General features: G+C 40.0%; 2 protein-coding genes across 2 annotated transcripts; both read left to right on the forward strand.

Moving 5' to 3' along the window:
* The first annotated feature begins 1,107 nt into the window (after nucleotides 1-1,107).
* On the forward strand, nucleotides 1,108-12,183 carry zc4h2 (zinc finger, C4H2 domain containing). Its single transcript, XM_015005374.2, has 5 exons — nucleotides 1,108-1,366; nucleotides 1,998-2,169; nucleotides 2,393-2,565; nucleotides 6,153-6,315; nucleotides 11,504-12,183. The coding sequence occupies exons 1-5, from the start codon at nucleotides 1,314-1,316 to the stop codon at nucleotides 11,615-11,617; spliced, it is 675 nt and encodes a 224-aa protein (XP_014860860.1). The 5' UTR covers nucleotides 1,108-1,313; the 3' UTR covers nucleotides 11,618-12,183.
* Nucleotides 12,184-17,758: 5,575 nt separating this feature from the next.
* On the forward strand, nucleotides 17,759-24,673 carry asb12b (ankyrin repeat and SOCS box-containing 12b). The gene is made up of 4 exons (XM_015005372.2): nucleotides 17,759-18,055; nucleotides 18,173-18,497; nucleotides 23,647-24,175; nucleotides 24,248-24,673. Exons 2-4 carry the CDS (start codon nucleotides 18,213-18,215, stop codon nucleotides 24,391-24,393), a joined length of 960 nt encoding a protein of 319 aa, XP_014860858.1. The 5' UTR covers nucleotides 17,759-18,055; nucleotides 18,173-18,212; the 3' UTR covers nucleotides 24,394-24,673.
* Nucleotides 24,674-25,619: the final 946 nt, after the last annotated feature.

A 25,619-nucleotide genomic window follows, 5' to 3' on the forward strand; every position in this document is an offset into this window, starting at 1 on the left:
AGTGTATTTATCACGTAATGGTTTGCCGTGGTATGAATGTAATTTAGATTAGGTCTGCGAGTTTCCCTAGGGTTCCTTGAGTTTCACTGTCCTGGAGTTCTCCAAAGGTGCTAATCCTGCTTTGAGTGGAGGCATTAATAAAGTACAGATAACTATTCCAAGCATGAGACTCTGCGGATCGCAGTAACTAACTGTGTAAAGATTGTACCGTAGGATTAATTATTAATATATGTTGGTAAATAAACTACTGTGACAAGTTTCCTGGTGTGGCAACATTTTTATTGGTAGGGGTTGGGTCAACAGTTAGCTCATAATTGTAAAGGTGAAGTAAAATGTTTGTTTGTTTTCTTTCTTTTTGAACAAATAAAATTTGGCATGTGTGGTGTGCATTTGGATTCAGATGCAGCTGCTAATCTTTTTGGGGCGTTTCTCTGTCAGTAAAGACGGCACATGTATACCCTGAAGTAATAGCCTATTTTTTTAATGCAAAAAAGCTCACATTGGATGTAAAGCAAGCAGGAGATAAACCTCAAGTTTTATTTTATTCTTTTCAGGAATTTATCTCCATCTATCTCCCTAACTCAGAGTCCCTGTCCCTCCTTAAGAAATGCATCCCTCATATGCAACATGATGCCCTGTCCATTCAGGTTGATGTACAACAGACTACTAGTTATCCTTTGTAAACAAAAAGTAAAAGTCTATTCTCATCTGACCAGAGAACCTCTCTACACGATTTGTGATCCCTACTTGCCTTGTGATAAACTTAAAAAGTTTTTGGTAAGTTAGCTTACCTTAAAGAATGACTATTTTTGTCACTGTGGAAGCCTAGATAATATTTATAGTTCATCACCCTTGGTTGCCCTGTCAATAAGTTCTCCCACCTGAAAAATGTGAAGAGAAAAAAAATGTACACACGCCAGTTTTCAGATTTTCATTTCGACAAAAAAAAAAAAAAAGTGCAAACCGTTAACCATTGAAGTTGAAGTGGTGTGGATACTTTTCCAACGCTCTGTATAGCAAGAAGATGACAGAAATAATGGCTCAATAACTCTGTTTATCGTTTTGCCCTGCTCCTTCGTATTTGTCGAACAGTGTTAGGGTAAAGGAGGTAGAAACAGTCATTTAGCTCGTGCTTTCTCTGTCGTCTAACGTTGCCACGGTTTCACTTTGCGCGCGCGTGCATTAGTGCGCGCTCACGCTGGCTATTGTGTTTTTTTTTTTTGTTTTTTTTTTATTACTAGGAGACAACTGTGGCCTTGCTGGGGTAACGGAGCGGGTGACCAGCTGAATAATAACTAAGGGGCATTAAAACCATGGCGGACGAACAAGAAATAATGTGCAAGCTGGAGAATATCTTGGAAATACGGTAAAGCGCAAATTCTGCCTCTTCAATGAATGTTTTCCAGATGTTTGGCTAGTGTTTCGAAGCGTTAAGTTAGCTAGCTTTAGCCGTCTGGGAATAACCCCCTTTGGCTTCGCTTTTGTTTCTTACCTCGCTAATATTAGCCGCTCTGCTTTGAATTAAAGGCGTTTTGCTGCTGTACAAATCCATTATTCTGTCTCTGACAACGTGGACAGGCGGGCTAATTGTGTAACAAATACAGACGGAATTCGGGTGCTGAAAGCGCCTATTAGGGGCAATGCATCAAAATCCCAGATGTATCACAACAAATGCCAGATGTGCTCTGCTGAACTGTGCTAGCTAGGTCCTTAGCTTAGCAATCTGTCGTTTGGCTGGTTAGCAGAAGTGGACGGGATGGTGGGATTTTTTTTTTTAAATGGCAGTCTTTTCTTTAGAAACAGGTTTGTGCGGTTTTGAACACTGTAATTACAATGTACGGAATTGATGGGTCATTTACGTCACGTGTGTGTGTGTGGGAATTTTCTTTCTTTATACATTATCTGATTAGTCCGTGATAGAGTAAACCTATTCAGAATCCTGACAGTTGGAGGAAAAAATCAAACGAATAATAAAAGTGTGTGCCACGGGCTTGCAGAAACAAGACGATCCAGATGCAGAAGATTAAATCTCGTCTAAAGATTGAGTTTGAGGCTCTGGAGTCGGAGGAGAAGCATTTAAAAGAATACAAGCAAGAAATGGATCTCCTTCTCCAAGAGAAAATGGCCCATGTTGAAGAGCTGCGCCTCATCCATGCAGATATTAATGTGGTGAGTTGGTCAAATTCCTAAATGCTCTTGAACCCCAAAACCCATTTGGTTATTGTTAAATAAAACTTCCAGCGGAGTTCCAGCGATTGAAAGGTTGTTATTTGAAAAATTCTTCAGTGTCAATCAAAGGACTGGCATCTGGCTCTAAGTGGAATCCATTGTTTCAGGCTCTGAAGTTTTATCGTATTTTTTGGCCAAAATGTCTATTAATCTGTCATTTCAGATGGAGAGCACCATAAAGCAGTCAGAGAACGACCTGAATAAATTGCTGGAGACAACTCGCCGCCTCCATGACGAGTACAAGCCTCTGAAGGAGCACGTTGATGCACTCAGGATGACTTTAGGTCTGCACAGACTGCCCAACTTGAACGAAGAGGAGGAAAAGCTCTCTCTGGAGTAAGTATATGCACACACTGACATGTAAATACAACACAACAAATGTGCTACTTAATACGGTCCCTATTGCATTATTGTGACGTTGGAACCACAAACCGATTCTGTTTTATTTGGGTTTTATGTGATTGACAAACACATATTGGAGCATAATAGTAAAGAAGATGTAGAAGTATCCATAGTACAAATAAAAATATTTAAAATGTGATGTATATTTGTAAAACAGCCTTTTTTTTTCTTTTTTGCAAAAACTCCTGCCTTAGGCTTTGTACTACAGAGGTGAAGATTTTTGTTGCAGTGTGATGTGGATCTGGACTTTGACTGGAACAGAATTAACTCATAAATAAACTAAAGCTACACAATATAGCCAATCAAAACCACCACCATAATTTCATAATTTGCAATTGCATAGAACTGCTTGGATCCAATATTTGATAGGCATGCAAATATTCTGCATACTGACAATTTATTTTTCCGGTTGGAGAAGCAGCCACTGCCCATGATGCCCTGTAATTAGCGCTATCAGCTGCTAAATGCTTCATGACCAGCTTTTTCATTGCTTTCTTTCAACAATGTTTGTTTTTTTAAAGCTCCCCTTCCGTATATGCCAGATTTGTCGAGAACCAACAGTTTTCCTGTCAGCGTATGTCTGCAGCTTTTCGAATAAATTCTTCATCTGGCCCCTCCGTTGTGCCACGCGGTGGTCTGTGAGATGGTCAAAGATTTTGATGCCATTTTGTGATTTAATCGTTCTTTGAATTTATCCACAACTTTTTCCTTGAGCTGATAGTTCACTTCATGTCTGTTCTTCATCATATCGCCCCAACAGAACTGCTGTGTTTACAATCTAGTAAGGTAAAAACCTTTCAGAAAAAAAAAAAAATGCACTGAAATTTGTGGCTGTGATTTGACAAAAATGTCAAAAATCTTTACAGGATGCTGTAATTTTTTATTATTATTTTTCTACAATTAATTTGTAACAAGTCCTGGAGGTAAGATACTTTCTTTTGTTATTTGAATGTTATGTAAAAGATCTTGTATCCAAAATGACTTGATATTTGCGTAACACGCTTTAATTCGTTTTATTTGCCTTTAGTATTATAACATGTTTACTACTTGCAGGGATAAAGCAGGAGCCTTACAGATGAAATACAGTAGGCTAAATGTAATCCTTTACAGAGTTTATTTTAGCATCATGGCACATTGAATATTTACAGCAATGAATGGCATTTTAATGTGCATCCCAGCTGACCTCAGAGCTTTACGCTTTTGAAGCTATTGACGTTCTCCTGGTGTTTCTCAGGCAAGACCATGTAATCTTAATTTATGACGAGTCACATCTACAGTTACCAGCGCAAAATAGTTTGAGACAAACTTGGTGGGGGCTGACATTGAGTTAAATCTGACGCATGAAGGATTATACAGTGGATACGGCTGTACGTTAGCCATATAACAGCACAAAGTCTGTGTTGGTTCATTTGTGTATAATTACAGTTTGGATGTGTATGAACATTTGTGACACTCTTTTGTGGGCTTTAGCTTGAAGGACAAATTCTGTGCATATTCTTTGAGAACACAAATTTGACACGCTTTATCGGGTTGCAGTTGAGTGAGATGTGATCTTTTTGTAAACACTGGTCCAAGAAATTCCAGTTTAATTTCAATTTCAACTCAGTATGACAATATTGACCAATATTGATGAAAAAATGGCTGTGTTAACGTTTATTTGCTATGCTGTAAACAATCTGAAGTGAAAATGCTAATGAATTTTAGCCTATCATGAAATGCCTTTTTTTGTGTGTGATTTAGATGAACTGGCCCTTTAAAAACTCCATCCTAAATTTGACATTAGGTTCCATGCAAATTATCCATCTGACAAAAGTTTAAAATATCCGTTTTGATAGCGTTTTAAAACACTTTCAGTTTCTCATTGGTATTTTCTTGATTAACTGGACTGTTCAGACATTAACATCCATCGAGAAACTTTTTTTATCCTAATTTTGTCCAGTCTTCTCCCAGCTGTAGAAACGGCCAAAATGACAGTGACGAATGAAGCCATTTCAGGCTTCATAAAAATCCGTGTCATCCTCAAAATTGGAGGTACATCAGGGTGGTCTGACAAGTAGGCTTCCAGCAGCACAAACCGCAGGCTGACATCCATCAACAGCAGATGATTGTACAATTTGCCGCTGCAAATCATAGTTAATGGCGCTAGAACATAGAAGTTAAACTCATCCAAAGTTTTTTTTTGGACAGACAGACTTTCAGGTATCCTGAGTCCAGAGCGTTGGGTGTCGTTTTTCGTTTTGTCATCTGTGTTTTTTGCTCTACGGGAAGAGTGCTGAAGCGTAACTGAAAGATATTCTTCATGAAAGTTAATTTATAATTGCCGTGTTTATTTACACTGAAGGCCTTGTTCTCGTCTTGAAGTCAGTTTAAAAAAGAAAAAAAAACCTGTTCATCAGAGATTTTCTTTCCCATCTTACCAACCTAAAGAGCTCTACTATTAACAGCTGGAAAATAACACGCGACCTTCCTAATAAGTAATAAGGATCTTGAGATTTCTCGTAGACTAAAACACTCACAGAAAAAGTGCGCAGTAAGAGGCCCTGACCTACTGCTGCTCCGTGTGCTGACAACATTGTTGGTCGGTTCACTTTGCGATTTGGCCGTGTATTGTGCACAGGCTCGAGTGATGAGTTCATTGCTGGCCAGGTGGTTGTTGTCTCTCCTTCCCGTCTCGGTGACATTCCCACTCGACTATCAGCCGGCCATAAAAGAGACTTCGAAAGCAGAGGCTTATGTTCCCCTGCGGTTTTTCTTAGTATATGCAACTCATCACAGAAGCAGAGTGACAGATTTATGGAGTAATTGTAGTAAATAATAAAAGTTCCCTCCAAAACTGTATGACAAGAAGAGAGAGCGGACTTGAAGGAAATGAAATCACGCCCCCAAACAGCTTGCTGGGTACGTTTTAGAAGAATATCAGGAGACAAATGAGCATTCTATGCTTCAGAAGATGGGGCTGGTGGGGAGAAAATCTCCTGTGAAATATTAACGTGAATAAAAGTTAGAAGCTAAATATCAGAAGCACATGTGGGTTATGCAGCGATGGTGAAAAGGCCAACATGCTTGGCACAGGGGTCACTCGTGCTCACAGGAAATGTAACGCATCAAATTTGTTCTGTGAATGCGCAAAGATCTACTCTAGCCTGGACCTATTTTGAGAGAAACCAGAGAGGGTAATGAAAGGGGATATCACTTTTTTTGTCTTTGAAAAAGGGCCAGTCATGCATAAAGTCCAAGGCCACATTTCTTTCCCAGCCCTCCCCTACACACACCCACGTGCACGCAGCCACGCACGCACGCGTATACGCGTTAAGCACGCAAAAAGTCTCTTTTAAATACTTCAGGCGTTTGATCCGACTTTTGGATTAAGAAAAAAAACAGAAGAAACGGTGACACAACTGTAATTTTCTTCAGCTTAAGATGCTCATTGTGGACTTGGGTAGTGTCAGCTGTGGGATCTAAATAAGATCTGCTTACCAGCTTTATTTCCTTCTCTCTTTTTTTCATTATACTTTGAACAGTTATTTTGAGAAGCAGAAGGCAGAGTGGCAGAAGGAGCCACATGAGCCCGCCATCCCAGAATCTCTTGCTGCAGCTGCAGCAGCTGCGCAGCAGCTTCAGGTGTCCAGGAAGCAAGACGCCCGGCAGACGGCCACCTTCAGGCAGCAGCCGCCACCCATGAAGGTATCCTCATTTAAAACAGATGCAGCAGAGATTAAAGTGTGTGGATAGACACCTTTTTTATATATATATATATATATATTTTTTTTTTATTATTATTTTTTTTTAAATAAAAAATTTATAAAGTGAATGCTATTTAAAAATTTTAACAGAATACATAATCAGCAGATTTTCAATTTATTTATTTTTTTTTACTTTAGACTATTTTTTGCATGAAATAAGCTTTCAGTATGAGGGAAACTAGCACAATTAAATACTTGTTTCCCGTGAATAAGAGTCAAATATTTAACTGGAAATTACCAGTTATAAGTGGAACAGGGGGAAAATAATCTATTTACTCAAAATGTTATGCAAAGTGAGTACAATGTGCTTGTAACTTACAAATTATTTGTATTTATTAACTGTGTGCATTATTTGTTAGCTTTGCCTGGTTAAGTAGCATTTATTTCCAGACGACATGGATTATGTAAATGGATAAATGTGATCAAAGTGGAATAAAGAGATTTGTCCTCGTCCGTAAACTCACATTTACACAATCAGACACTGGGTTCATCAATTACCATCTACACATTTATGTAATAAATGTATATTTTATCAAAAAAACATACATCCATTATATAAGGTGCCTGTGTTTCTGCAGTTTGCAACAAAATCTTATAGAGGGCCCAAACCCTCTATAAGGGTTATTATTGTCAAATGCTTCCAATGTTAAGAACATTTGGCCATAAAAAGAATAACAATACAAATCTTTATTTGGACATAAAGCAGACACTTTTTTTTTTCCTTTTTTCCCCCCAAACTTTTACTTGGATGGAGCTGAACTCAACTGGCATATGAAGCACACACACACACTCAAGTACCTCTGCTGACTGTAGCCAAGGGTTTCTACATACAAACGCAGGAACATGGAGAAAATCTGTTTCACCTTTTGCTAGAAAGCTTTAAAATACAAAAGAGGCTGTCCCCAAAACTTCATATAGATTCAAATTAATGTCAGCAGATTATTAATAAGAATGGTTTGGTATAAGCTGACAAGAAAATCTAATTAAGGACATTTTTATGCATTATTGCCGTAATAACTGAACCGTAATTCCTTCATTTAACCATAATAATCCAGAATGACAGCACCTCAAAGGAATGCAGGGATTATTAATCCACTAAATACTTTCTGGATAAAAGAAAAAGCTCTGCACAACCTTTAGAGCTGAACAATGACCATCAATAGATTTGTGATAAACGTATATTTTGTCAAAAAACATGATGGCAAATGGCCAGCAGATGTATTATAAACAACTATGCATATAAGAAATGTTTGATAACAGGTTTGTACAATTTTCTTTTCACAGTGGAGTAAGTGTGGGAGTTTGTCACCAGGATGTGCATTAAATAATGTTTATGAATCCCAACCAGCTGCCTCAAATTAGATATAATAGAAATATTTGCATTCAAGTATAAATATACCATCAAGGAGAGATTTAATTTTCTGTGTGCTGTTGATATATTCCAGAGATTTTCATGAAATGTCTCCTGCCTTGTGAGTCTGTGTTCCTGTGACAAAAAAAAAATACCACAGATAACAGAACTACTACACTCCATTAACCCTGCCTTCACACCTCCTTTATTAGTGTGTGGTTTAAGTGGCTGGAATGAGCACAACACTTTGATTAGCAGGATGACTTGTTGAAGTTAAAGATCAGGGTGATGGCAAGGAGGCCGTCTAACCTCAGCCTTAGAGCACATCACCAAAGACGATATGTAATATTAGCATACCGGGATTGATGGCAAATATGACCGATTATGCTCAGATTAGATAATATATCACTATTAGTTACCAAGGTGCTAATAGCATGTGAGCTAACAACAGCAAACGATGTCTGCTATGCTAATAGACAGTATGTGCCATTAGCAAAATTTCTCAACGTGAGCTAAATGCAAAAATTAGCATGCTAGCTATCAATCGCAAAGGTTATGTTAAAGTTGGGTGGTATGCTACTGTTTGGTATGATGTTGGTAATAGGCAAAGGGCTTATATCATGTTACCTAACAATAGGTATCACTGTCTGCTACAAAATGTCATCATTAGCTTGGCTAATCTGCAACTATTAGCATGGCTATCACCAGAAGGTTAGCCAGGATTAGTTAACTTTATTACTAATAGTAGCTTATGCTGGCATTGTTAAAATACTTAAATTTGCTGATATGCTAATTTAAGCATATTAGCCAGTATGTCAGCCAACATTAGAGATTAGATTTATGGCCTGAACTCGACTCAAAATTTGGACCGGGTCGAGCCAAAATTATTTACTTAATGATCGGGTCGGGATTGTTCTTCTGTGTTACATTTAGTTAGCCTACAATACTGATAGCACAGAGAAAACCAAATGATAATGCACAATGATAAGTTTTGTTAATCTACAACTTTAGGGTGCAACAATTTATTGGAGTCAATTTAGTTCATATTCAGAGACTAGTCATCGGCTGATACTTACATGTGAAACTGAGCTTATCCATCAATCTTATCTGTCTCGGAAAAGTTATAAAATTCAGCCACTGTCCTCTTTTGCTCTCCTGTGAGAGAGGTTTGACTGACAAACTGACAGCCCACCAGGGCATGTTTGCACATTTGCAGTAATAATAGTCACCCCGCTGTTGCCAACTCAGCGACGTTCTTGCTATATTTTGCATTATTTAAGACAAAACAAAATTGGTATCGGCCAAAGTCGGAATCAGCACATCAGGCTTTTTAAAGATCGGCAATCGGCCATAAAACTACAATCAGTGCAGCCTTACTACTAATAGTCTAAATAGAGAAGTCGGTAGTTTACCCTGTTGAGGAAAGCAAAAAAAGGTGCAAAAGTTTGTTAGACTTTAACAAGCACAGCGCGTTGCACAATAAATGCACACGCAGGCCCGCCCTGCTCCACTCCTATTTATCACACACACCAGATTATTTACACTTGACTCACTGCAGTCACATGCAACAAGATGCCACTTGAAAACATTACATAAAATCTAAAAATGGAAGAAGTTGTACTACTTACTCAAATTATGTTCTAAAAATGAATGCACTAAAATCGTAATTAAAATAATACGTCAGGTTTACTTCGGATGCTGGCCTGTAATTAAAGTCAATTAGTTGGGTCAGATTGGGCTTGGACACAATGTCTACGGGCTCTGGCCAGGTCGGGCTGGATATTTTTAGGCCCGATCTAAACTCTGACATGTACATTCTGCTAGCAGCTGGCTAAAATGCTTAGCTAGCAAGCTAACATTAGAATAAAAGGGGCTTTCAGTGTATTAATTTGCAAACTTTCATTAAACCTATACAACCAAGAATCCATGCAATATATACTGCTCAAAAAAATAAAGGGAACATTTCACTTTAATTTTGTGTGTGGCTCCAAATCCAGGCCTCCATTGGTTAATAAATTTGATTTCCATTGATGATTTTTGTGTGATTTTGTTGTCAGCACATTCAACTTTGTACAGAACAAAGTATTCAATGAGAATATTTCATTCATTCAGATCTAGGATGTGTTATTTGAGTGTTCCCTTTATTTTTTTGAGCAGTATACTTATTGTTCAATGCACCATAGCTATGGTCGGCACCAGTTAGTGCTTTCCAACTTCTAAAAATAAAAGTGCAGCAATAAATTGGCTTTTTAAGGCTTGTTTGAGAGCACCCAAAATCAACAAAAAAATACATACGACATCTGCTTCCCAGGTTTAATGATTTAAAAGTGGAGCTTGGTGGAAGATAATGATGGGTAGGTTTTGATAATTCTACTCATAGTTGGTGATGTACCAATCTCCTGCAACCTTACATCAATTTGGATCCACTCAAGCACAGTCTTTATTTTTTTAATAATCTGTTCCAATTTAGGTTGGCATGTTTGTTGGTAAAATATGTTCAAAGTGGGCTGTATTTGGTTACTCATTTACAGGACACCTTTGTTTTCTATCTTTTTTATATTAAACTAATTCCTTTCAAGCCTGTATACTAAACACTGGGCAGCTGGCTCTTGTGCTTTGCTTTAATTGTGTTTTTGGGGGGAGGGCTGACCATGTGTTGTAACTGTGAAGGACCTAGAGAGTTGTTCAGATTTGGGACATTGAAAACACACAATTTCCCAATGCGCCTCTGTGACAGAAAATTTGGGAAGTGCAGCTGTAATGCGAACACAGATGGAACACATCGATACTAATATTGTTAGCAGCAGGGCGTCGCAGCACTTTTCAGTTACCTTTTGATCTTGGAGCTCTATCTCCTGGTTGTGATCTATGAACAAAAACTAGTAAACAACCTAAGTGCTGCCTTTACTTTAAATGAACAGGGCTTTGCTTAGGTCAGTGTAGTCATAAGTTTCTGTTGCTCATCTTTACAGATGTTCTCACATCCCGTTAATGGGTAAAACCATAACTTATTCACGCAGCACCTTTTTATATAGGAAGTAAAGTAAGTATAGTTTCAGTGGAACAGTGCTTTGTAAAAGTATTCACATGCCTTAAACGTCCCCTACCCCTCACATTTTGTCTTGTTACAACCAAATCCATTTCTTATTTGCCACCCCGAGTTAATACTTTGCACAATCAGCTTTCGCTGCAATTAAAGTTACATGTTTTTAGGGGTTTTCTGCTATTCCTCTTTCAATCAGATTGGGTGTAGGAAAGGATCTGAAATTCAACTTTCCACAAGCCTCTTAATTAGATACATCAGAACTTTGTTGGGTCGTTCTAACCATTGTACAGTCTATTGACTAATTAGGAAACTGATGGCAATTTGTTACAATGGTTTGATTTAGAAACTCTCTTTGTAGAAGAATGAATGAAAATGGATTCCACACTTTTCAGATTTTTTTATCAGTGAAGATGCTGAAAGCCTTATATCATTCTCCTCCCACAGTTATGCACTGCTTTGTGTGGGTCTATCAAATTAAATCACTGCCAAGCACATTGATATTTATGGTCCTAACATAAAATGTAAAAAGTGTTAAGGAGTGTGACTGCTGCCTGGCACCGCAGCAATCGAATCAGTCCAACCAAAATCATACTAAACTTACTGGATTTATTACATAAATCGGTTTAGGGAAATTTTACACGACTGAATTATTTCCTTGATTCTCCATGTCGGAACAAAAGCAGCACTCAATAAGTCTTGAATAAAGTGTTTGACTGGACCTCTTCTCTGCAGGCATGCTTGTCCTGCCATCAGCAGATCCACCGCAACGCTCCCATATGTCCACTGTGCAAGGCCAAGAGCCGCTCCCGCAACCCAAAGAAGCCGAAGAGGAAACCAGATGAGTAGATCCTTCTTCCAACTTCAACTTCTCGGTCGGGTTTAAACCGCTCCGATGCACTGATCTTGGATCAGCCAGATTTATTCCCTCCACATGACTGAAATAAAAAAAAAGAAAAAAAAAAGCTGTGAGCTTGAGGACGATTTCAACACTCTCTCTGTTTCAGTAAATTGTTTCAGTATTGTCAGCGCTTAATTGTGGATTCAGTGATATCATTCAAGTCGTCTGTGTTTTCATCGCTTTGGATGTGTTTACTCTATGTAAATGTGTGACTTCCACCGTAGTGTACTAGCTCCCTGAATAGTGTGTTGCAATAATGCAAAGTGAACTCATCCAAATACTGTTGCCATTGTTGCTCCTGTTTGCTTTTAATCATTCTTCTCCAGTGCATGCCATGACTATTGTGTAGTTTTTGTGACAATGTAAAATGACATGGTTTCTCTAAGTTAAATACAGTTACACTATTGTTTTATGTTTACAGTCAAAATGAAAGAGGGAAAAAAACATGAACAAAAAAGCTAGTATGTTTAACTTTAATACTGCGAAAAGGAAATAAATTGATGTTTTGTACTAAGTTTGTGCCTTGTCTCTTTCTTGTGTGCAAAGAACAATTACTAGAGTTAAACATCTTGTGGTTTGGTGTTGCAGTTTCTAAACATTACTCAAAATGATACATTGTAAATTGCGACATACCACACATTTTTAGGTCTGATTGGACCATTTTAATACATGAATATGCTTTGATAATGCTTTACATTAAAGCTCTAGCTGTATGTTTTTAGAGCCCCATTTAAAGGTGTTTTTCCGCCTTTCATAGATTTCATCTAAGATTGCCTTTTTCGTTTAATCCATATGCCTTCTCATCAACTCCAGTCACCTTTGCTGAAGAAGAGCATCATCTCCCACGGTGGCGTTGATGCATTTAGGACGACTTTATTTGTTCCCTAAGAAACTCTTGATGCTTTCACATAACTTATTTGGGATTAAGCTTCACACAGGTGGAATCTGTCACAATGAGGTGACTTCACAATACATTGTCTTGTGGTGTCACAATAAAACTGGTTGAGGGATTTTTCATTTGAAGGAAGTGTTAAAAACACACACACACACCCTCTTCAAAATTATGCTTTTTGTCGTAATATTCAACCAAACAAAAAAAGTTTAGAGGGTATCATTACTTTTATGGAGCCCTATAAACATTGCTAGCAAATGGATGGACTTAGCCTTTGTTTGAAGATAAAGAAGGAGGAATATGTTTGACTCCAGCGCATCATTGTGCCTTTCACTCTGTTAATATGCTGTCATGTCTGCAGCTATCTGTCTGAAAAAGGACAGCGAGGATTTGTTAAATGAGTTCCTGTTGCGTTTTTGTCAGGGTAACCCCTCATTTCATCTGTTGCCAGGGCAACTCCACGTTCTTTAGTGGTTGCTAAGGCAACCCTAGGTTGCTGTGACCGCATATTTTCACCTAAGAAGTTCCTCCCAAATCCAGCGAGGGCCGGAACTCTGCACCAACTCCCACATGAAGAGTCCAATGTAGCAGAGAGGAGACATTTAAACGGCAACAATTAAGAAAGTATAACCTGTCTGCCAAACTAATCTGTCCTTAAGTCACTCGCTCAAGTTTGTGTTTAGTCTGTCCTTCAGTGTTTGGAAGTGCAGTTGTGTCTTTTTTCCTCCAGATAAAAGTTGCCAAGGCCAGTTAGGGCTGTTTGTGCTCACAGACCCTGCAGACACTGGGACGGGGGAGCTCCGCCCGCCTCCCCCAGCCTGTCAGCACAAAGACATAAACAGCAGAAATAAGGCCTTCTATCCTCATAAAAGCTACAAAGCTGAACCACAGAAAGATGGCCTCTCACATGTCCATTCCCCTTGGACCGAACAGGGACAGGTGGGACATCCGGACCTTGACGCAGATTAAAGAAGGGATGGGTTTCTCCTTCAGTCTGTCCAGTCAGCTGGAGGCAGGTTGGAGAAAGCAGCTAGCCTTTCAGTGTTGATACCATAACTTGAAATTATTCATCTGAGACGCCTCCTCATCTATTCAAAAGAGCAAAGAGAATTGCTCTGGTTTCAGACACATAAAGTCAAACTGCAGCAGCAGCTTTTAAAGGGCCTCGTCTTCACCCCTGGATTCCAATATATGCCTGGGATGAATGGATTTCTGCTTCAACTTTTGGACAATTGCATGCAGAAGAGAACATTTATATCCCTAAGGATATAAATGATCACAATTAAATAAGAATACAAATTAAACTTCTGACAGTTTTTTATGCTTCTCTTTTGTATTGTTAGTAATCCAACCTTTGCAGAAAGTGCCATTCATTCTGCACAGCTGTCCAGTCAAAAATACATACTCATACATACAAACTCATCTAAGAGTTAACATATTTCCTGTGAATTAGGCAGTTTAATGTTTTTTTTTTTAGAATAGAGTAAAAACACAAAACTCTAAGGGATCGACTGAGGCAGCCATTAAAGATCTCATTTGGCTTCTTTTGGCGGCAACTCCGTTCACTTGGAAAACAGCTTTCCTCTATTTGCTACAGTTACACTTCCTGCTACAGGTGCGCCTCTACCGCCACCTGGCGGTTCATGAGGGAACCGGAAACAGCGCACCAGTTTTACTTTCCAAACGGCTTTGTTTAGCTTTTTTTTTTTATGCTGACATTGCACTGCCAGAAACACGCAACAATCCCGAATAAACGACCAGACGCCGACATTTGAAGTGCTCTTGGAAGGAGGGACGAAACTGTTAACTCTACACCCATAAAACCAAAAATAAATCCAGGTGACTTATATATAGTTCTGGTCATAAAAGGGTTAGCGAACTATGCCATTGGGGTTTTGATCTTAATGCTCCGACACGAATAGTCTGAAAATGATTTGAGGCGTTGCCTGGAACTTGTTTGTTTTTGTGTAATTTATGAATCTTAGTGCACATTACAGAATACGTCCCGACTGCTGAGCTCCATTAGTCGGAGTGTCGGCAACAGAACACTTTAAGGTTTTATTTGGAATGACAGATTTCACTAACTTGGAGTGAAAATGGAAAGTAAACATACCTTTAGGGAAAATACAGATTTCTTCTACAAGAAGTGCTCTCAACACCCGTCATTGCTATGCAAGCCAAAACATTCTGGAAATTGGGGGGGGGCGGGGGGGGGAGAAAAAGTCCAGTAGAAAAAATTTCATCCTTAGACATTATGCAGTAAAGTATGTTAGTAGTCTAGCAGCAAGTAGAAATGCTAGGTAATAAAGAACACAGAGGTTCATTTCAAAGGCTTGGACTTAAAATGCAGCAGATTGTCGCTCTCCACATGTATTTACTTCCCTCTAAGCCAGTGTTTTTCAACCTTTTTTGAGCCAAGGTACACTTTTTTAATTGAAAAAAATCACGAGGCACACCACCAACCAAAAATGTAAACCAAGATACTCTGTAGCCGCCTATACTACATATATAGTTATTCTTATCAAAGTGTCTTGAATAGGAATCAAATAAACACAAAAATGTATTTTTATCACATTTTACATTTCTTATTTCAAATTGCACGTAACATGTCCACTTCAAAAATACACCTGAACACCTGAACAGGGCCACATCAATGTGGTGTTAAATTTAAAGAAGTTGTAGAAAACTTCAAAGTGTTTTACAAACTAATCCACAAGCATTTTTATAGCTGGAATACAGAAAATGATTCTTATTCTGAAAGAAGCAATAATATTTGGGAAAGATTTCACTGTTACAATATGAAGAGTTGCATGTACAAAATGTCAATATCTGTATATTTTACCCATCTAGTGTGAAACCTGTGCGTATTTGGATGAAAACAGCTGATTTCCTGGCAGAAATTGAAGAAAGACAAAGCTCTTCCTCAACAGCTCTCAGTCTCTCTCTGGTTTCAGTTTTTATAGTAACCAGGCTTGAGAAGCTCACTTCACACAGACATGTTGTGGGAAATGGACCCATGTTCTTTCCAACTACTGCTGAGCTTCACTGTCTTTTCCATCACTGTCGTCACAGCTAAATACAATGCTCTCACCGCTACCTGTAACATTCATGAATCACTAATTCTCTTGTTTTAATGTAAAATGCTCTGTACCTACTGCCATCTAGTGGTAAGAAAATTACATTATTACGCCGCTAGCCACTACTAACCATGGTTTCGTTCACACCGAGCTTAAGTGCAGCGGCTCTATTTCCCTCTTGTAGTGGCAGATCTACAGCCTTTAACTTAAAAGCTGCATCATATGAGTTTGAAAACATTTCTCCGTCGTGCCTGCTGCTAGCATGTGGTTGTTCTAAATGAAAAGTAACGCGTTCTTCTTTGATCTACAATTTTGACTTCTAATGATTCACTTCCTGCTAGAGAGCCCCCTGGTGGTTGAAGAAAAATACACAGAAAAGCCGCACCGGGCTACAATCCGCATGGTTCAAAGTTTAGGAAAAATGTAGCAGCTTATAGTCCGGAAAATACAGTACCATAGGTGAAATTGGATAATTTCCACGGCACACCTGACGATCACTCACACGGAACAGTGGTTGAAAAACACTGCTCTAAGCAAAATGACCCACAATTCTTAATAACAGAAGTCTGAAAAATGTGTTACAATCAACCAGTTTCAATCTGGCACTCTAAAACAGAAACTCCAGTGAGTCCAACTAGCTAACTATGCATGGCCCAAAAGTAGCACAGTACATGCATCTTTTTATTTCTCTTTCTCACTGTTTACGTTTTAATGATATACATGATAACAACAGAAACGTAAGTGAATTTTAAAAGAGCTATATCTAGAAGTTAGAGTCCTTGTCAAACGGCGTTTTGACTAAAGTCCGAAAGGTTAGAGTCCTTGTCAAACGGCGTTTTGACTAAAGTCCGAAAGGTTAGAGTCCTTGTCAAACGGCGTTTTGACTAAAGTCCGAAAGGTTAGAGTCCTTGTCAAACGGCGTTTTGACTAAAGTCCAAAGGGTTGGAGTCCCAGTTGACGGCGTCTCAACTAAAGTTCTACAGCTTTTTGTTTATCTTTCTCACCGTTTACGTTTTAATGATGTTTTTTTAAAATCTCTTTCTCTTTCTCACTGTTTATTACATGCTGTTTTTATTTTAATTATGTAAAGCACTTTGAAACGCCTTGCTGCTGGAATGTGCTATACAAATAAAATTTGATTGATTGATTGATTGATTGATTGATTGATTGATTGATTGATTGATTGATTGATTGATTGATTGGATTCAATGAATACAAATGCATGCCACAGGTTTAAGATTTTACTTTAGTAAAAAAAAAAAATAAAAAAAAAAAAAGCAGCCCACATCTGCTTTTCCTTCCACTTCTAGATAAAATAAAATCTAAATTTATGACACAGACAGAAGTTTGAATTTCGTTTCTGTAACGTGACAAATTGTGAAAAGGTTCAAAGGGTATGAATACAAATGTGTTGCGACACGTTAGAGCAAGAAAAGGATGCCTGGAAGACATTCAGCTGCTCCTGCTTCTGACCCCTGGGTCGGAAGCAGCAGCAGCTGAATGTCAGCAGCTTTATTTATCTATTAAATGAAAAGACGGGGATAGAAATCCAAATATAGATTATTGTATTTCACTAAAAGATTTGGCAATTCTACATAGAATCGACACTATTTAAAGAGGCAATGCAGGGAAATTAACCGGATTTTGACTACTAAACGGTCAAAATCTGGAATTGTTTTTCAACTCTTGTTCAGTCTCTTGAACAAGAGACAGTGAGCTTGTATCCTCTGATACAGTGAGCTTGTAGCAGAGGACCCTCAAATGTTCGCATCCATTTCATCTGCGTCTTGTGTGTGTGCCCTGACGTATAAGCAGAGCTTCTACGTGGGTTTGAACAATGCCATAAGTCTGACAGGCTGCCATGTGCGTCAGAGCCTCCTGTCCAAGCATGGGACAGAGAGTAGACGTGGGAGCAGCTGACCGGATTCTCCTAAAGCCCCCCACCGACGGCCTCACAGCTGACAGTTACTAAGTTAGAAGAATCAGGAAGGAACGACAAAAAAATAAATCAATCCAAAAGGATCCAAAAGCATCTCACTTAGTAAAATGTTCTTGTCTAAAACTGTCCACCCGGTGAGGTGATTCTTTAATTTGGTTTTATGTTTGGAAAGGAGGGAGGAGTAAGTCATGCTCTCAAATCACAGTGTCATAGCTGTATCACCTTTCTAATTATAAACCTGAGCCTTCACTCTCCCAGAATGGAAGTTTAGCCAGGCCCCTGTGTGGCCTAAAATTAGCCCCCCAATGTACCCCCACTAGTAAGAAGCCTCTACCCCCCCGCATTGTTAACACGCACACACATGCGCACACACACACAGCGGGCCACACTGCAGTTTCTACAACTCTTGGAGGACCTCTCTTGTCTTTGCTTCCTACTTTAACAATGCCAACATCAGCGGGGCTAAAAGCAACTTAAGGTAGGGGTCTCGTCTTTTCTGAGTAATCTGTGAAGTTTGTCTTCTACTGACACACACACAGAAAAGAAAAAAGCAATCAAGCTGCTCACCGTGAGTAAAATCAAAACTGATTTGCAGATGAAGTCGTCCTGACCCCTTCTTTGCTGGGAGTGTGACAATGGCCGTGGGCCAGCCTGTCAACATGAGTCTGATGGACGTATCGAAGATCTTCTCCCTGCTGCAGCCCAAGGAGGAGGACGAGGACGGCGAGCAGGCTCGGGCCTTGAACGACGCCGTGGGCGCCGACGACGCGCCTCTGCTCTCCCAGCTCCTCGCTCAAGAGAAATACCAGCGGTGCATCAATGCTCCTAGCGGCTGGGGGGTCCCGGTGACCCCGCTGCGCACCGCCGCTGCCCTCGGACACCTGAAGTGCCTGGAGGTCCTGTTGGAGCACGGGGCGGAGGTTTGTCGCCGTCGGCGGGTGTGTGTTTATTGCTTTTGATGACATAAATCGCATGCTGCCCGGTCAACCCAATTATGAGAAAACGCACTCAAATGGAAAAAGAAGTTGGCACCGATCTCCAGATTTATTTATTTATTTTTGGGGGGTATTTTAAGCCCACCGCGATAAATAATTTCGCACGAGCCGTGAATCAAACATCTAAGTATAACGGCGTGCGTAGTGAAGTAATTGCTGCACTTTGTTTACCGAGTGCCATTTCATGCCAAAAACTGCAGTCGTCTCGTATGCCTCAACCCGCCGGGGTTAAGTTTGGAGCAACAAAAGCAAGAAAATAAATCATTATTTTAAAGAGCCACTGCATGATTGGTTGAGGAATGCAGTTTAATTATATGTCATATTTTTTGCGCAGAAGTTGAAAAATGAACAGAAAGCTCCCCAGAAGGCAAAACTATAAATGTAGTTTGACCTCAGAATCAAATATGGCTGCTTTGCAATGAAAAGTATTTGCAGCCAATACAAAAAGAAACTTCAAAAAACGCTTTTTTTTTTTTTTTTTTTGCTCTAAGTTGCAGCCTGACGTTAGAGGAGGGGGGGAGTATTAAGTGAAATCCACTTTTTGGTGCTTTATGTCACGTTCTAATGTCATCCCCTCGTCAGAAACGTACCTCGAGAGCTTTGCCTCGATTCTTTTCATGCGTGTTGCATTCATGCCATCTAAATGCTCGCTCTCACAAAACGCTGCCTGTTTCCACACAGCTCCAGTCTCCAGGCGAGCTTCCGCCTCACAGAGCGCCCCTCCTCCACCCCTTCTTCTTCTTCTCTTTTTTTTTCCTCAACTACATCAGGCTTAGCAGCAGCAGCAGCAATTAAACACCTGGTGGAACTGAGAGTCTGCTGAGCTCATCATAGGAACAGCCTCTCAGTCCAATCCGCCAACGACTGCAAATGAATAACGAGAAGCATATTACGAGGACGCGTTTAAAGGGGCTGCGCGCAAGAAAGTGTAGAAGCTTCTTAAAGAGACAGAGGCGCAATTTCAAGCCGGCAAATTTCAATCCTGAACGTCTTTTAAGTCGCTTTTGATGTACAAGTCATTTTGAAGGTAACATAACTGCACGACTGTGCTATGAAACGACACCTGGATGTCGGTTCATAGCACAATGTGCCTGGAAAATACATAAATGTTCCTTTAAATAGTGCTAAAAAATATATAAGCAGTAGGAAAAATCTTCAAAGTGTGGCTCTACGTTTGTGTTAAGGCTCCCTGATACCCCGAAATTAAATTCAGTGCAACCGTGTTCAGACTTCCCATAACTACTTTTGAACCTCCTACATTTTACATGCACATTATTAGCATTATTAGCTTGCAGTGCAGGGCTTCCCCCTGAAAACCTGCTAATCCCGGTGGTATTGGCAGCTATGCAGCGGCCCACCATGTTTTTGAGTTTTGAGACAGGAAATTTGAAAATATGACCAGATAATACCTAAACATCAACTACAAAGTCTTAAAAGAGGCACATAAAAAAAAAACACAATTATAGTAAATATACATATTTTGCACTTCGGTTGTTAGCATGTCGACCAGTAAAGACAGGAAGTGGTTGCAGAGTTTTCATTCTCCCTATATGTTCACATACTGACCCTACTGTGTTGCCGTTGTAGTTCTATCCATTTCACCAAAGAGACACCATCACTGTTACCGTTCCATAAATAAACTTATAATAAATAAACCAACCTGGTGGTGGGGGGGAGGGCAGATAAAGCCTGGTGGCCCGCCAGGCTTATGATAGACTGGGGGAAACCCTGTAGTGCTAAACTGAGCATATAATTTAGAAAATCTCACCTGCTTTTATGAAGGTGAAACTGGAAATAAAGTTGAGCTTGAAGTCATTCCCAGATCTAAACCTCCCAACTTTGGAGGTGAACAGAAAGCAGCAGAACAGGAGGCAGCAACACTGGTTTGTCCCTTGTCCTCTGTCATCCTGTTTGTGACAGGCATTCTCAAAGGCTTCCTCACTCTGACTCTCTCTGAGAAGTTCCTGATAAACCACAGATTACAGGGGTGTTTTTTAATAGCTTATCATGTAGGAGGGTTTTTTTTAATTTTCTTTAGCTTTTTATCTTAATGAGTTTCATTGTATTTACCTCGGAAACAATCAATAGCGAGATTTCTTTCTGTGCACCAAACTTGTGGCACAGTTTGAGAACAATGTGTGATCTGCATGACTTTGTATCCACATCCCTACAAAGTGAACTGATTAGTTAGAGCCAACACTCCCGGTGAGTGAATCAGCAGTTTTTATCAGTGTTGCTGTCCTCGCTGGTGACCATTAGCTTAGCATATTGCCCCCTCATTAGAAGCTCATTGTGCTGTGGAAGCCTCCCAATGAACTACTTTTTTTTTTCTTTTTTTTATTGTAACAAGCTGCCGAATTCTTGGCCTTATGCACAGCGCTTGCGCAGACTAAACTCTTCCCAAACTTGGACAAACTGCTAAAACATGTTCACTTCGATGCTGCATGCAATTGGCAGGTATGGAGCTGTGCAGCATAACATTTAAGACTGCTTCAGTGTGTTATATCTTTAATCAGGTATTTCTGACAATAAACATTTTCTATTTATTAAGTGTGGGGTTCTTTCCCCCCCATTTTTCTGGTGAGAAATCCATCAAATTTAGGCAAAGAATCACATGTTTTTCATTGAGTTTGGAGGTGTTTCCACCGATAATTTCAGTGTTTTGATCCCTTAGATATTTGGTCATTTCCTTTTGCCTTGTGGCATGGAGCTCCATTGTGCCGGGAAAAATCCGTGATCATCATCAAATTGCTCCCGGATCATTGAGCAAAGTTGCTCTTGGAGGACATTTTGATCCCATTTCTTACTCATGGCACTTAGTAGGCAAAATCATGAGTGAGGTAACTCGCTTGCACATAACAAGAGGCAAGTCCAAACATAAATTGTCTGAAGGCTTCAGTGTCAACGCTAGCATTCACCTTCTTTCCTCCACAGACAAGCATTTTCTCACATCCAGAAGACAACAATCCTGGTGTGTCCTTCTGTGTTTCAGTCTGTCCCCTCCATGTTTTTCTCCTTGAGGAAGAAACACACTAAACCTTAGTTAGCCCTTAGTTAGCTGCAACATGTTTACCTGCCTACTCCTTTTGTTGCAGAGCAATGACGGCAGCACACGTTTTCTTCAAGGTTAAAAAAAAGACGATAGGCTTCAAACACAAACCAGTCGCATGTTCCAAAGCAACTCTTTGACCTCATCATGCAGTCACTGAAGTGATGCTGAAAGGTCATTTAGGGACAGGGCCAAAACAGGTTAAATCAAGCTTTCTGGATTAGGTACAATTTCAATCACTCTTCATAGCAGCCGAGACACAACTCAATCAACTCCCATAAAAACTGAAGGTTATTTCTGTCATTCTCTGAACTTTTGGACACTACTGTACGCTACTATATGACTAAAGACAAATTAACCATAAATCATATTTCTGGAAAAAAAATAAATCCTACAAAACAACTTAACAGTTCCAGACAATTTGTTAAATTTTGATATGTACGTTCTCCAAGGCCCGGTTGTTCCAAAATGTATTGATAAAACCCATTAACAAACTGTTAAAATATTAATAATTAGCAGTCTCTCCATTCAATAAGTAACTTTAACATTCTTTAACTTCTTAAAATATTATTCACATTGAGCAGTCCCTCCACGATTTTGTTTGACGGTAAATGTCACTTTTTGTTGGTGGCCACGTGACATCAAGTAAGTCTGAAGCAAAATTGGAGTAGAAGTAAGAAATACTGCCACCTGCAGGTGAGAGTTAGCATCACTTAAATCCAGAGGTTTGACCATTTTTGCGAAAAACTTTGCAGTAAACCCATGTGGAATAAAAAAAATTGCGCGAAAACGTTCGGGGATGTGTTGATTATGTGCAAGTTTCCGCAGAGGAACTGACTGATGCAATTTGGCTGTATACAGATTAACAACTGCTTTGATTTCACTGACAAAATATTTAAGCACAAAACCTTTGTAATTGAAGGTTATATCTATGTGTCACTCTCGAGTTGTATACCATTGTAGATCAAAAAATAAAACTAAAATTTTGAGAGTAACTTCAGAAAATTTCAAGGAAAACAATAGAAGTTAAATTAATCTAAAAATCTGAGTTTTTTCTTGCAATGTTTTGACTATTCAAACTCAGACATGTCCATGTTTGTTTGTTTTTTTGGCAGAAATTTACTCATTTATTAATAGCTAAGACCCTGATACGCCATACAAAAACCTTAGTGCCGAGTCATTGGGCGAAAGGCGGGTATAACCTAGCCTAGTTAAAAATAAATAAATAAAAATAATCAGCTCCTTCCTTGTATTACACTTCGCTTCGTGCAGAGGGATTTATTGCTTTCTGGGGGTGTAAATTGTGTTAAAGTCTTGAATTTTACCCACTAGCTAACTGTTGCCCTTTGTGGTATGCTCCAGTTCAGCGTTATAAGCTTACCTGAAATTGCCTGTGCTGTAAACAATCATCGTCCATTGCGAAGGGCCGACCTGGCGTGGCCAACACTGACGGATCGGCTTTGTTCACTTCCTCCAACTTCTTCTTCTTTAGAGTTTAATGGCAGCGTGCATCCATTAGTGTTGCACTACTGCCATCTCTTGGATTTTAATACTTATCTTTTCTCAAATTCTCCTAAAGAGACTCGGGGGGGCTCTTCGACTAGGGTTACCAAGGGACCAGTCCCTATATATTTAAAGCCGGGGAGGAGAGAGAGAAAGAGAGACTGCGTTGTGTCCGTTGGTCTGTTACCCAGAAAGCAGCTGGGCACAATATCGCAACACCAACACCGTGAGTGAAACAATAACTGGGGCAGCCTACTATATAAAGTAATCGGGGACCCTCATTTTATTATTATACATCCACATTTGTGGAATATGGAACGGGTCGCTACATTTAACAGCCAAATGCGGGATGGTTCCGTATTTTAAGGGACGGGTGGCAAACCTACTCAAACCCTTACTGTAGTGAATCGGTGTGTGAATGCAGGGCTTCAGTTTTTTTATGCTTGCTCTACCCTAAAATAACAGAATTTCCTTACAGGAAGTAACATTGCCCTCCCCCTCTCCTTTTCCTTCAAAATCCAGATAGACGTTTTGGATGTGAAGGCCCAGACGCCTCTGTTCACAGCTGTGAGTGGGAAACACTTGGACTGCGTGGCGGCCCTGCTGAAGGCGGGAGCCGACCCCAACGGCAGCCAGTACAACAACTGCTCCCCGGTGCTGACCGCCGCCAGGGAGGGTGACGTAGACACTCTCCGGGAACTGCTGCGGTTTGGAGCCGAGGTGGACGTCCGGCCGAAGGTCCCCGAGTGGGCCTCCAACGCGACATCCTGCAGAGGGCCCCTGTACATCTCAGCCGTTTATGGACACCTGAGCTGCTTTAAGCTGCTCCTGCTGCACGGGGCCAACCCCAACTATAACTGCACGGATGAGAAGATGCTGGCCAGGATCAAGCAACCCAAGACTGTTGTGGAGGTGTGTCTCCGTTACGGCTGTGGGGTGGAGTACATTCAGCTGCTCGTAGACTTCGGGGCAGACGTCTATCTACCTACACTCATTATTGACAAAACTACAAAGCAGAATGAAGCGCTACTACTGCTGCTCAGAGAGAGAGGTGAGTCTGATACATTTAAATTAAATGCTTCCTTCTGCAAATGGTTCACTGTTGTCATTTTTACCCAAACAGTTTGTCCCAAAACGCTGATGTCACAGGCCCGGCTGGCAATCCGAAGACACATCCCGTTTGCCGACAAGGACCCTGCAATAGACAGCCTGGACATACCTCTCGTCCTGAGGAACTACTTAAAGCACATAAACGCTGAACCTGAGTGATTTTACTTTGAGTTTACCTTTTTTTCTGTTGTTCGATTTTCCTTGTTTGATTTTTTTCCCCTCAAATTTCCTCGATGACCAGGACAAGACAAAAAAAACTGTAGCAGCAGTTTTGTCCTGTCGCACTCCTTGAACTTCTCCACATTTTGTAACTACAACCACACTTTAGTGGTCAGATTTTGAGTGATAGAATAAAACACAAAAAGGAATAATTAGAATGTGGGGGGAAACAGTGATGCATGGTTTTCTACATCTTTGACAAATTAAAATTTTAAAGATGTGGTATTGTTTTTTATTCAACCCCTGAGTCAATGCGTGGTAGAGTCATCTGCTGCTGCTGTAACGGCTACAATTTTTTTTTTTGTTGTTGTTGTGGTACATCTCCAAAATACTGACATCTTTTGCACCATTTTATAGCTCTCACTCAAGTTCGACATAAAGTAGAACATGAAGATCCATTTCCATCTTGCTGTTTTGCAAACCTGGAGGGATTTGGTCAAGCTTTAATTGAGACATTCTGGCACAAATTTATTAAAGGTATGCAAGAAAAAAAAAAATCAGTGTGCACATTTCAGAATCTTATTTATATCGTTTTCCAATCTGTCCACAATCATGAACTACTTTAATCTATCTCATAAAATAGAAAAATATATTGAATAATGTGGTCATAGTCTAGTTGCACCATCTGGAAAAGTTCATTGTGGAAACATCACGCAGGCTGGTCAGGCTCTTTAGATCTCTGTGTGCGTTTCACCAACTAAGACAAAGGATTATCCAAATGTTGGGGGGGAAAATGTGTGTAAAATGTAACACCGTGTCTGGCCACTAGAGACCACAGTCACACAGCACAATGCTTCTGTCCCCATTAGAGGCTCCTCATGGGCAGCTTGGATCATCCAACCATGGTGTGTTTTTGCATCAGCTTCAAGACCCCACTGAATTTAGACCCAACTGAAAAAAAGACGCACACACGCACACACAGACACAGGCTGTCTGTAGCACACCAGGATGTCTCAGATCTCCGGCAGCAGAAAAGAAGAAGAAGAAAAAAAAAATCTTGCATCTTTGGACTTCAAAACATCAGGAAGCGGAGTGAACAGCCTACGATTCAGCGTGGCCAAGAGGGAGATACGTTTGCGTAACTCCCCATTACTTATTCATCGCAGCAGAGTCATGTGCAAGCTACCGTTTGTGGCTGGGAGTGTGTTGATTTCTTTTATTTCTGT

Source organism: Poecilia mexicana, unplaced genomic scaffold (assembly GCF_051168715.1).
Source record: "Poecilia mexicana isolate PSO_F unplaced genomic scaffold, ASM5116871v1 scaffold_10, whole genome shotgun sequence".
In the NCBI taxonomy this organism is placed as follows: Eukaryota; Metazoa; Chordata; class Actinopteri; order Cyprinodontiformes; family Poeciliidae; genus Poecilia; species Poecilia mexicana.

Coding starts and splice junctions, on each gene's coding strand:
- zc4h2 (XM_015005374.2), top strand. CDS start 1,314: ATGGCGGACGAACAAGAAATAATGTGCAAGCTGGAGAATATCTTGGAA. Junction 2,170..2,392: donor TCCATGCAGATATTAATGTG/GTGAGTTGGTCA, acceptor CTGTCATTTCAG/ATGGAGAGCACCATAAAGCA. Junction 6,316..11,503: donor AGCAGCCGCCACCCATGAAG/GTATCCTCATTT, acceptor TCTTCTCTGCAG/GCATGCTTGTCCTGCCATCA.
- asb12b (XM_015005372.2), top strand. CDS start 18,213: ATGGCCGTGGGCCAGCCTGTCAACATGAGTCTGATGGACGTATCGAAG. Junction 18,498..23,646: donor TGTTGGAGCACGGGGCGGAG/GTTTGTCGCCGT, acceptor TTCAAAATCCAG/ATAGACGTTTTGGATGTGAA. Junction 24,176..24,247: donor ACTGCTGCTCAGAGAGAGAG/GTGAGTCTGATA, acceptor TTACCCAAACAG/TTTGTCCCAAAACGCTGATG.